The sequence below is a fragment of the Diceros bicornis genome, chromosome 12, assembly GCF_020826845.1.
Source record: "Diceros bicornis minor isolate mBicDic1 chromosome 12, mDicBic1.mat.cur, whole genome shotgun sequence".
Taxonomy (NCBI): domain Eukaryota; kingdom Metazoa; phylum Chordata; class Mammalia; order Perissodactyla; family Rhinocerotidae; genus Diceros; species Diceros bicornis.
In genome coordinates this window covers 55,316,923-55,329,806 of record NC_080751.1, presented here as the reverse complement: position 1 = coordinate 55,329,806, position 12,884 = coordinate 55,316,923, and the positions used below count along the sequence as shown (strand labels likewise).

Genomic DNA, 12,884 nt, shown 5'->3' with positions numbered 1-12,884 from the left:
CCTGCCTGCTGACCATTAAGTTATAGCTATCATATGTATTACATCTACATATACTGGAAACCTTACCAGATAATGTTAAAATTTTGCTTTAAATAGTTTGTTATATTTACCTAGCTATTTACCATTTTTGTTGCTCTTTCTTCATTCTTAAAAACTCAGATTTCTCTGGGTTGTCATTTTCCTTCAGCTGGAATAATTTTTTTTAGCATTTCTCATAGAGCAAGTCTGACAACAAATTTTCTTAATCTGAAGAAATATTCCTAAAGGATATTTTCACTGAGTATAGAATTTTGGATTGACAAATCTTTTCTCTCAGGATTTTAAAGATGTTGTTACGTTGTCTTCTGTCCTCCTTGGTATCTGTTGAACAATCCATGATCATTTGAATCATTTTTCCTGTATGTAGTATGTCATTTTTTTCTAGCTGCTTTCTAGACTTTTTTTTTTTTACTCTTTGGTTTGGAACAGTTTCATTAAGATGTGTCCAAGTGTATTTTTCTTTGAGTTTATCCTGTTGAGTGTTTGTTGAGCTCCCTGAATCTGTGTATTTATGTCTTTCTTTAAATTTGGGGGATTTTTCCACCATTTTTTTGTTTTTTAATTTTTTGTTTATTGCAATAACATTGGTTTATAACATTGTATAAATTTCACATGTACATCGTTATACTTCTATTTCTGCATAGATTACATCATGTTCACCACCCAAATACTAATTACAACCCATCACCACACACATGTGCCGAATTATCCCTTTCGCCCTCCTTCCTCCCCCCTTCCCCTCTGGTAACCACCAATCCAATCTCTATGTGTTTGTTTATTGTTGTTATTATCTACTACTTAATGAAGGAAATCATACGGTATTTGACCTTCTCCCTCTGACTTATTTCACTTTGCATAATACCCTCAAGGTCCATCCATGTTGTCACAAATGGCTGGATTTCATCATTTCTTATGGCTGAGTAGTATTCCATTGTGTATATATACCACATCTTCTTTATCCATTCGTCCCTTGATGGGCACTTAGGTTGCTTCCAAGTCTTGGCTATTGTGAATAACGCTGCAATGAACACAGGGGTGCATATATCTTTATGCATTGGTGGTTTCAAGTTTCTGCTGTTGTTTTTTTTTCAAACGTATTTTTGTGCCTCAGTCTCTTTTTCCTCTCCTACTGGGATTACAACACTTAAGTTAGACCTTTTGATATTGACCCACAGGTTTTTGGGGCTCTATTGACTGGTTTTCAATTTTTTTTCTCTTTCTTCTTCAGATTGGATAATTTCTATTGATCTGTCTTCAAGTTCACAGGTTGTTTCCTCTGTCATCTCTATTCTATTACTGAGCCCATCCAGTGAGTTTTTATTTCAGATATTGTATTTTTCAGTTATAAAATTTTATTTGGTTGTTTTTTATGGTTTCTGTTTTTCTGCTGATGATTCCTACCTTTTCCTTCATTTCAGGTGTGTTTTCCTTTATTTCATGGAGCATAGTTATAATGGCTGCTTTAAAGGCTTTGATAGTTCCAACATCTGGATCATCTTGGGGTTGATACCTATTTATCATCTGTTCCTTTGAGGATTGCTCACATTTTCCTAGTTCTTTGTGCATTGCATAATTTTGGAATTTATTCTCAAGATTGTGAATGTTATTTGTATAGAGTCTGGGTCTTTTTAGAATCTTCTGGAGAATGTTGCTGTTTTTATTTTAGCAGGTAACCTGTTTAGGTTCAGACCATAAGTTCTGTCTTGCCTTCTGAGGGCATTGTTTGAATCTCAGTTTCATTCTTTGAATCTTTGCTAGGATGGTTTAGGTCTGTCTTGTACACCTAGGTCTGTACCCTAGCTCAGGAGTTAGTCTGAGACTTTTTCAGGTGTTTCAAATCTTATTTTGGTTCTCCAAGCTTTTGATATATTGGTTTGGGTCTGTCTCACTTGTAGCTCAGGGGTTAGTCTGGGACTTGTGCAGTTTTTTCAAATCTTATTTCATTTTTCAAAGCCTTTGCTAAGCTGGTTTGAGTATGTTCCGCACATACATAGTTCAAGTTAGGCTGTGATTTGTGTGGCTTCATACACAGAATTATGGGATCACCTTCTTTACCTCTCTCCTCCGTGATTCCCCCACACTCTTTAGTCTGTAGGTACCTCTTTTCCTGGTTTCTCTGGCCTGAAACACGGAGTTTCTGTTGGAATTTAGGCTGCCTGTGCTGCTATGCAAGTGGGACCCACACTTGTTTCAAAGCCATGCATAAGGGGAAAAACCCCCAACACTGGGAAACACACCCCATGTGGGTCACTTCTCCTGGTTTTGACTCCTCTCCGCAGTCCACCTGCTTTTGTTTACTTTTCAGAGTCCAGAGTTTTTAGTTGTAACCAGCAGGAGGGATGGGCTGTAGTGGGCTTATGCCACCATGCCAGAACCAGGACTTTTCTGTATTGAATTTGTAATATTGGACCTCAGGTGCAGAGAGCTGAAAATCATTCTTTCCTGTTCATAGCGTACTGACGTCATCAGTCCCTGTTATTTTTTGTTTTTCCTATCCCATTTCCATCCCCTTCCTCCCAGAGAGAACCATGTTAACAAATTTGATATTTGCTTTTAAACATTTATGAATTCTTATAAAATAGCTAGTGCTGTTTACATGTGTATTTGTTTTTAATTTACTGAATTGACATTGTACCGTAGATCTTGTTCTGTTTCTTTTTTCATTCAACAGTATGTTTTTTAGTTATGTTCATGTCTTTATATGTAGAAATGGTTTATTGCTTCTGACAACTACCTAGTATTCCATAGTAGGCATCTATCACATTTTGCAGTCACCTGTGTTACTTCCAGCTCCCTGCTACCACAAATCTCTATGTGTAATTCTTATTAGCTCTACCTCCAAACTGTTATCTTGAATCTGTCAGCTTATCATCCCTACCACAAAACCTTATTTAAGCCCTCATCATCTCCTATCCATACTATTGCAACAAGCTGCTAACTCTTTTCCCTTCATTCACTCCTCTTCCTTGGGCTGTCTGCCATACAGCATCGAGATTGACCTTTCTAAATAAATCTAAAGCAGGCCTTACACTGATATTTAGCTGGAAAAGGGATGTCTCAGAGATTCTTGGACCACTCTTGGAGAACTGCTGCTCTATTGCATCCTGAACTGTCTAGAAGATACTTTGTAGTTAGTCAGTAATGTGTGTTAACTACATACTTACTACCTAGTCTTTGATTTGGGAATTTGGGTCCAGCTGTATACCAGACTTCTCTGGCCAGCTTAACTTAGATAAGATAGCACCCTTCCTTTAGCTATGGGAGATAAGTTTCATGTTGTTTAAGTAAGACAGGGCAGCCTTGACATCAGGGTTTAGGGAAGCGGCTAACAGAGAAGGAAGATGGATCAGACTAGGGTCCACAAACTGTTTTCTTCTTTCTTTTTTCTTTTTCTTTTCTTTCTTTTTTTTTTTTGGTGAGGAAGATTGGCCCTGAGCTAACATCTCTGCCCATCCTCCTCTATTTTGTATGTGGGATGCGGCCGCAGCATGGCTTGATGAGTGGTGTGTAGGTCCATGCCCAGGAGCCGAACCTGTGAACCCTGGGCCGCTGAAGCCGAGTGTGTGAACTTAACCCCTATGCCACCGGGCCAGCCCCTTGTTTTTTTCCTTCTTTATTCTCAGGGATACTATTTAGTTACTGTCCCTCTGTCAGAGAAATAAGGAGGCCTGGACATACCTGGTTACAGATCCAGGGGATCTTCTGAAGGGTCACAGAACACCGTACTACTATGACTACTTTCTTTTCTTTGATGAATCTAGGAAGGATTGCCTACTTGGGCTGCAGAGTGATCATTTACCTGGACTGCTTACTCTTTCTGATTACAATGAAGTGTAATAATAATTGTATATGTTGTGTTAGATCGACCATTGTAATTGCTAGAAGATTCAGTCTAAATTCTGTTTTTATTATCAGGCTTCTTAGATTTTTGCACAGGTAACCAACTTGGTTATCTTCTTACGATGTAAAATAATTAATAGGAACTTTACTCCAGACCCTCCTTTGTGGTATATATCTTTTGTCGTGTTAATAGCAGGACCCAGTGCTCCATAAAGGATAATAGTTTCCAGTACACTATCCCTCACGATGACTCCTTAAGCGGCTCATCATCTGCCTCTTCATGTGAACCAGTGAGTGATTTTCCAGCATCCTTCCGAAAATCTACCTACTGGATGAAGATGAGAAGGATCAAGCCAGCTGCTACTTCCCACGTTGAAGGTATCAGTATCTTAATCCAAAGACAGAGTACTCTTTAAAGTTGTAGCTGTTGTAAATGGCTTTTAAAGTGTTAGATACCACATATGTATATCTCATTAGTGATTAAATTTTTTTTAAGGTGTTAGGCTATCACATTCTGTTACCTTTGTGAACTTTTTCTCTATTTTACAGAGTGAAGTTCTGCTGATCTTATTTCTCTAGTTTATACTGGTATCAGCTTTTCCTCTTCATATGATTTGAACTTCTTTCCCATCGTTGTAGTTTGATCCTCTGTTGAGGGTGTAGGGGCTGGTGTGAAGGTTATTTTGGGTAGAATTTTCTTGGTGGTCATAGTCTCAAGGATCCTTAGTAGCGCTTTATCGTAAACGATTCTTCTACTTCAGTGTTAGCCTCAAATAAGATCAAACAAAGCACTGCCTGAAGGCTCTTATTATTTATAGGGAACAATTGATCACTTGGAATGGAGAACAATACAAAAGGAAAAGGGGAGGTTGAGTCAGTTAATGAAAAGTTATACCAACTTCCTTAAAAATGTCACAAACACTGGGGCCGGCCCGGTGGCGCAAGCGGTTAAGTGCGCGCGCTCCGCTGCAGCGGCCCGGGGTTCGCTGGTTCGGATCCCGGTGCGCACCGACGCACTGCTTGGCAAGCCATGCTGTGGCGGCGTCCCATATAAAGTGGAGGAAGATGGGCACAGATGTTAGCCCAGGGCCGTCTTCCTCAGCAAAAAAAGAGGAGGATTGGCGGATGTTAGCACAGGGCTGATCTCCTCACAAAAAAAAAAAAAAAAAAATGTCACAAACACTTCTGTGAGGCCTGTGCTCACTGATGATCTTACCCTTTGATGGTCTTGTGAATGATGTTTTAAAGGCAGGACTAGATGTTCACTTATAAACCATACTGAGTTTTTTTGTTTGTTTTTGTCTGGTATTTTAGGGTCAGGTGGAGTATCAGCCAAAGGAAAAAGGAAACCCAGGCAGGAAGAAGATGAGGATTATCGAGAATTTCCTCAGAAGAAGCATAAGCTTTATGGTAAGAGAGTAACTTCGCTAATTCTTTTTCCCTGGGTGCCTGGGCTTTATTCTTTGAGGGTAAAAGGGAGAGAGACCCTAGGTTTTGGCTCTTGAAGCACTTTTGAACCTTTTGAATTTTTTGACAAGGAATGGCCTCCATCCTGCCTTATTTTATGCTTTCCATCATGATTTAAGGGAGTCAGTTGTTGAGGGAGTGGGGTTTAGGGTATTGAGAGGAGGAGGGAAGAGAGTTGGGTGGTAGATAGGGGTTAGCAAAGGTGATTATGTTGGACTTCAAGTTTCTGTCTTGCGTCAGGGAGGAAGCAGCGGCCTAAAACTCAGCCTAATCCCAAATCCCAGGCTCGTCGTATTCGGAAGGAACCACCAGCTTATGCAGCAGGTATGCTTTCTGTTGGAAGCTTTGTGGGATCTAGTTCTCTCACTCTGTTTGTTGTTGTTGGTAAAGGAATGATGTACCAAACCATTTCTTTAAGGAGGCAGTGATTAAGGGCATGAGTTTGGAGGTCAGTCAGATCCTTGTTCCAGTTTTGGCTCTTCATTAATTTTCTAACTTGCCTCCACTTATTTAACTTCTGCAAACTTCAGTTTCCCTGTCTCTAAATAGGGATAATGAAGGCAGTCAGAATTGTTGTGAAAATTAAATGAGATATAAGCATTTAACGAAGTCTCAGGCACATAGCATCTGCATCAGCATCTGGCTGTTACATATCTCAGTATCCTATTACTATTTGCTGCTGTGAAAACTGTTGTCCATTGTTAGTTATATCTCAGTAAAGCTGGGAAAAAAATGTTGCCTAGTTTTTTAAGCCACTAGGCTTTGCAGTGGTTCTCAGATGGATTTTATCGTGGGGAATTGAGTGGGAGTTTCAGAGGCTCCTCACTGTCTGAAAAAAATTATTTCTACGAGTTGTACACAACAAGAGTCTTTTCCCCAGCAAGGGGAAAAACCATTTTATGATACTTTTCCTAGGTTCTGGGATTGTGCTTTTTGTTTCTGGAGAATACTGCAGATTATAAAGTGTTCCTTTCTCTGCTTTGTAGGCAGTTTGGAGGAGCAATGGTACTTGGAAATCGTGGATAAAGGCAGTGTCTCCTGTCCTACCTGCCAGGCAGTGGGGAGAAAGACCATAGAGGGCTTAAAGAAACACATGGAAAACTGCAAACAGGTTAGATATTTTGTGGCATTTCATAACTGTTAGGATTTTTTACCCAAACTTGAGACCTCTGACACTGTAGCAGATAATGCTGATTACCATGGAGAAGAGGCAGCATTGTGTCATAGGGAAGACAGGCTTTGGAGTCTGACAGACTTGGGTTTGAATCTTCACTCAGCCACTTGCTAGTCCTGTCATTTAGCTTTTTATGTGTGGACCTTGGTTTCCTCGTTTATAAAATAGAGATAAAATAATTACTACCTTGTGTAGTCCGTGAGAGGATAAGAAAGAAATAATACATGCTAAATACCTACCCCTTACTTGGCAGATATTGGCGCTCGGTAAGTGGTAGTTGTTATTATTTTAAAAATGAGTTGCCTATATTTCTTTGCTCTTGAGGACGTGACACTGAGCTTGTGGGATATTGAGATTCATTGACTATTGTTTTGGAAAATAAAGGAGATGTAGATGAGAGCATTTGAGTAGGATTTTGTGATATTCTATTTCTCTGTTGAACAGCCTGCCACTGAGCAATGTTTTTTACTTATAGGAAATGTTTACATGTCATCACTGTGGGAAACAACTTCGTTCACTAGCAGGGATGAAGTATCACGTCATGGCAAATCATAATAGTTTGGTAAGTGTGTGTTCTATCCTGTATGAGCCTATGTGGTGTTTGGATGTCTTTCCTTAGATGAATGTAGACAACTCAGTGGAGATGGCTAAGGCTCTGAGACTTTATAGGTATGTGTGTAAGAAGATCCTTTTTTTTTTTTTTTTAATAATTTTTTATTTGTTTTTTTATTTTTTTCCCCCAAAGCCCCAGTAGTAGATAGCTGTATGTCATAGCTGCACGTCCTTCTAGTTGCTGTATGTGGGACTCGGCCTCAGCATGGCCAGAGAAGCAGTGCGTCGGTGCGCGCCTGGGATCCGAACCCAGGCCGCCAGCAGCGGAGCGCACTCACTTAACCACTAAGCCACGGGGCCGGCCCAGAAGATCCTTTTGATAGAAGAGTTACACACAATGAAACCTTTGTGGTAGATACATAGGTATTTGTGTGTTTAGGTTAGCCCGAAAGGTTCATGTCCTGGGGGATAGAGGCTTAGAATTCTTATTTCCATTACATTCGCTTCCTTGTCTGTCTAGGAGAAGATAGAGAAAGCCGGGGGTCAGATAACTTAGACTTCATGGGCATCAGCTTTGGTGCTAGTCTGGTCCTTGATTCTCCTATGAAATAATTTTTTTCTGTATCTGTATTTTCCGTGAATCATCTGCTTGTTTGCTTCTCTTGCTTTCTAGCCCATTTTGAAGGCTGGAGATGAAATAGATGAGCCAAGTGAGAGGGAACGGCTCCGAACAGTTCTGAAGAGACTGGGAAAGCTTAGGTGCATGCGTGAGGTAAGAGCTCAAGGACAGCAGCATCTTCTGTCTGGAGTCTCAGGTCACTGTCTTTCTGTCATTCTTTTCTGTTTCTCCTCCTTCTCACTTGTAGACCTGGTTCTGTGTCATCTTCCAACGTAAGAGTGACTACTGCTTTTTCAGGTCTCCTGAACTCTATTAATAATTTATTTTCTTTCTCATCTCCAAAAATTTATTTTTCTCCCCTTTCCCTTTGTTTGAAGAGGTTTCTTTACCATCCTTTCTTTAGTGCGATGAAGAGGATCCTAGTAATCTCACTGTGAAGAACTTTGATATCGCTGGGTATTTGGTGTTGGGGTGGAGTTGGATCATAGACCAAGGAGGAAGCTCTGACACAGAGGAGGTGCACAGATCTAGTTTATTGAATGCTGACTAAACTGACTGAATATCACCCTTGGTGGTAGATAGGATAGCCGTTGGGCCAGCGACAAGGAAGGGTTGTGCCAATGGGAAGTGTTGGAGAGCATCTAGTGATATCAGAGGGTCTGTTTGTATGATGTGGTTAAGTGCTTTGTGGCTGTTTAGAAATTCAAAGATCATGTCAAAAGATGTAAGATTATAGTTTAGGCCTCTCTCCTGTGTTCAGAGTTGCTCTAGTAGCTTCACCAGCATCATGGGATATCTGTACCATGTCAGAAAATGTGGCAAAGGGGCTGCAGAGCTGGAGAAGATGACCCTGAAATGTCACCACTGTGGAAAGCCATATAGATCAAAGGCTGGACTTGCATATCACCTGAGGTCAGAGCATGGGCCTGTGAGTACTGATTACTTTCCAGACCCTGTTTGGGGATCTATTCTGTAGTGACTGCTTACCCCTACATCTTCCCGTACATCCTTGGTTCCTCATTTGTATCCCCTTTTAATCTTTGAATGCTTTTGTTCTCTTTTCCTTGTTCTTTCTTTGTTCTCTTTTTTCTGTCTTTTGAACATCATTAGATTAGAGAAATCAAAGTTCAATGTGTAGTCTGGGCAGAAGTAAACTTGTTATTGTATTTTTAAATCTAAAAGCATTCCCTCTTAGCTAGAAGTTTTGTGGGAGTCTGTCCAGCTGGTTCCTCTATTCCAATTTTTTTTGTCTTGGCTTTTTTTTTCCTGATTATATTTCCAGGCTCCCCTACCTCATGGTTTTTTTTAGAGCTAAGTTTCAAGGTATAAATTACATATGGTAATTAATATTCATTCTTCTGAGTGTACAGTTATAAGAGCTTTGACAAATACATATAGTCATGTAACCACCACCACAATCCAGATATAGAACAATTTGTTCATCGCCCCCCAAACTTCCCTTTTGTCCCTTTGTAGTCAGCTTTTCTCCCTACCCCCAACCCCTAGCAACCACTGATCTATTTTCTGTCCCTATAGTTTTTCCTTTTTCAGAATGTCATATGCATGGAATCCTATAGTATGTGGCCTTTTGAGTCTGGCTTCTTTCACTTAGCATAATGCATTTGAGATTCATCCATGTGTTGCATGTATCATTAGTTTATTCCTTTTTGTTTTTGTCTAAAATTCCATTGTATGGATGTCTCACAATTTGTTTATCCATTCACCAGTTGAAGAACATTTGAGTTGTTTCCAGTTTTTGGCAATTATGAATAAAGCTGCTGTAAACATTCACGTAAAGTTTTTTGTGTAAAAATAAGTTTTAATTTTTCTTGGGTAAATACTTAGGAATGGGATTGCTAGATCATATGATAAATGGATGTTTAACTTTATAAGAAGCTGCCAAAATGTAAAAGTGGCTGTGCCATTTTGCATTCTCACTAGCAAAGTGTGAGAATTCCAGTTGTTTTGCAGCCTTGTCAGCACCTGCTATTGTTGGTATCATTTTTAAATCCATTCTAATAGGTATTTTACTGCCGTTTAAATTTGCATTTCCCTAATGACTAATGATGTTGACTGTTTTTCATGTGCTTATTGGCAGCGTCAATCTTTAGTCAAGTGTCTATTGAAATCCTTTGTTATTTTATTATTGGAGTTTTTGCTGTCTTATATTAAGGTTTGAATGTACTTTGAGTTTTTTTTATGTATTCTGGACATAAGTCCTTTATCAGATATATGTTTTGCAAATATTTTCTCCAAGTCTATAGCTTGTCTTTTTCTTTTTTCTTTTTTTCTTTTTTTTATTTATTTATTTTTTGTGAGGAAGATCAGCCCTGAGCTAACATTCACTGCCGATCCTCCTCTTTTTGCTAAGGAAGATTGGCCCTGGGCTAACATCCATGCCCATCTTCCTCCACTTTATATGGGATGCCACCACAGCATGTCTTGACAAACGATGTGTCGGTGCGTGCCCGGGATCCAAACCTACAGACCCAGGCTGCCGCATTGGAGCACGCACACTTAACCGCTGCATCACCCCATCTTTTTATATTTTTATAGTGTTTTTCAAAGAGCAGAGTTCTTAATTTTGATAAAATTCAATTTCTTTTTTTTCTTTCGTGGATAATATTTTTGTTGTGATATCTAAGATATCATTGCCAAACCCAACATACAATTTTCTACTGCTGCTATAAAAAATCACCACAAAAGGGGCCGGCTCAATGGTGCAAGTGGTTAAGTGCGCGCGCCCCACTGCGGCAGCCCAGGGTTTGCCGGTTTGGATCCCGGGCGCACACCAACACACTGCTTGGCAAGCCATGCTGTGGTGGCGTCCCATATAAAGTGGAGGAAGATAGGCACGGATGTTAGCCCAGGGCCAGCCTTCCTCAGCAAAAAAAAAAAAAAAAAAAAAAAGGAAGATTGGCAGATGTTAGCACTGGGCTGATCTCCTCACCAAAAAAAAAAAAAAAAAATCACCACAAAATTAATGGCTTAAACAACACAACTGTATTATCTTACAGTTCATTAGGTCAGAAGTCCAAGTACAGCATGGCTTAGCTGGCTCCCCTGCCTCAAGCCTCACCAGGCTGGAATCAAAGTGTCAGTAGGGCCATTCCTTTCCGGAGACTCAAGGGGAGAATCTGTTTCCAGACTCATTCTGATTGTTTAAGAATTCAGTTCTATTCCGATGTAGGACCTCATTTACTTGCTTGTTGTAGGCCAGGAGTTGTTCTCAGTTTCTAAAGGCCACCTGCATTCCCTAGCTCATGGTCCCTTCATCTTCAAGTCAGCAACAGTATTGAGTCTCTCTCATGCTTTGACTCTCTTCTGCCTCTTCCTGCCACATCTTTCTTACTTAAAGTCAACTAATTATGGGCTATAATTAGATCTGCAAAATACCCTCACATCAGCACCTAGATTAGTGTTTGATTGAATAACTGATGTCTGTAGCCTAGCCAAGTTGACACATCAAAAAACCCATCACACCCAGGATCACAAAAATTTTCTCTCTTGGTGTTTTCTAGAAGTTTTATAGTTTTATGTTTAACATTTAGGGCTATGATTCATTTTGAGTTAATTTTTGTGTGTAGTATGAGGTATGGGTTGATGTTCATTTCTTTGTATATGGATATGTCTTGACTTTCAACCACTTTTACTTATTACAACAGAACAGATTTTATCCTGCTAAGAAGATTTTTTACCAGTAAAGTGTGCACTAACGTGGTGGAGCGATGCTAGTGGTTAGCAAGCTAGTAAATAGCTCTTTGGATATTTAGAGCAGGAAAAACAGCCTTTAATCCCTGACTCTGACGGAAGCCACTTCTCAGGGCTGTGTTTTGCTGTGTTTCATTCTTGCAGATCTCCTTCTTTCCAGAGTCAGGACAGCCAGAGTGCTTAAAGGAGATGAGCCTGGAGCCAAAGAGTGGGGGCCGAGTTCAGAGGCGTTCTGCCAAGATAGCTGTATACCACCTGCAGGAGCTAGCCTCTGCTGAACTGGCCAAGGAATGGCCTAAGAGGAAGGTGCTTCAGGATCTGGTACCTGATGATCGGAAGGTAAGGTAGAAACTTGTATTAATTTTGAATCATCATGTCTGGTACTATGCTGACTACATACGGAGAAGTAAATGCACTTGAGTGAGTACATGATAAACGATATCTTGCTTCTTTGCCCTTGGAGATAGAGTACATCTGATCCAGCTTCAGTGTTTGGATTCAGGTAGGTCCTAAAGAGACAGTCCGTTTCAGAAGTTCCTTAAGGAGCCCTCTTAATTTTGGACTACTTCCAGAGGGAACTTGAATTCCCAGGTTAGTGTTTTGCTTAGTCTTTGCCTGTGTATTTCCAGTTTGCTAGTTCACATGTAGTAGTTTATATTTAGTTTAGGTAAGTGCTTTCAGTTTGTTTTTGTAGCAAGAGAATTCCTCTTTCCATCCACTTTTTTCCTTCTAAAAGCTCATATAAAACACCAGTATATAAAATAACTAAAAACAAATTTGCTCTGAATAACCCGGGGTAGTGAGCTCAAAGCCTCGTCTACTTGGCCTTATCTTTGATACTTTATCATTCCCCTCCATGGCCCCAAGTGTACTTCTGAAGAGTGCAGAACCCAGCTGGAAGCCTTTGGTTTAGAATAGATTGTAGAGGGAAGAAGCATTATTTAATTAACAGGAAAAAAAGGGTATATGACTATGGGGTAGTCATGGGAGGGGGTTGGGAGGATATATAGTAAGGAGTAAGATAAGAACTAAGGACCCATTACTCTCTAGGGTATCAAGAAGAATAGTTTAGATTTGGCCTTGGGCTTTGACCCATGTGAGAGAAATGTTATGTGTTATAAGAAGATAGGTCAGGGGCCGGCCCTGTGGCTTAGCGGTTAAGTGCGCGCACTCCGCGTCTGGTGGCCTGGGTTCAGATTCCGTGCGCGCACCGACACACCGCTTGTCCGGCCATGCTGAGGCCGCATCCCACATACAGCAACTAGAAGGATGTGCAACTATAACATACAACTATCTACTAGGGCTTTGGGGGGGAAAAAAAAAGGAGGAGGAGTGGCAATAGATGTTAGCTCAGAGCCAGTCTTCCTCAACAAAAAGAGGAGGATTAGCATGGATGTTAGCTCAGGGCTGATCTTCCTCAAAAAAAAAAAAAAAAGAAAGAAAATAGATCAAATCTTAGAAGTTACCACTTATCTCTTATTT

At 40.2% G+C, this 12,884-nt stretch overlaps 1 protein-coding gene across 3 annotated transcripts in view; it reads left to right on the top strand.

Moving 5' to 3' along the window:
• Positions 1 to 12,884, top strand: part of ZNF512 (zinc finger protein 512) — a 34,337-nt gene that overhangs the window by 8,637 nt on the left and 12,816 nt on the right. The window contains exons 3-10 of one of the 3 annotated variants that reach the window (XM_058551546.1): positions 4,076 to 4,257; positions 5,194 to 5,289; positions 5,587 to 5,670; positions 6,333 to 6,457; positions 6,996 to 7,082; positions 7,746 to 7,844; positions 8,452 to 8,619; positions 11,547 to 11,741. In XM_058551546.1, coding sequence (XP_058407529.1) covers positions 4,076 to 4,257; positions 5,194 to 5,289; positions 5,587 to 5,670; positions 6,333 to 6,457; positions 6,996 to 7,082; positions 7,746 to 7,844; positions 8,452 to 8,619; positions 11,547 to 11,741 — 1,036 coding nt within the window. Of the gene's footprint in view, positions 1 to 4,072; positions 4,258 to 5,193; positions 5,290 to 5,586; positions 5,671 to 6,332; positions 6,458 to 6,995; positions 7,083 to 7,745; positions 7,845 to 8,451; positions 8,620 to 11,546; positions 11,742 to 12,884 lie in introns of all 3 variants that reach the window. The other 2 variants (XM_058551545.1, XM_058551547.1) reach the window with 2 other exon arrangements.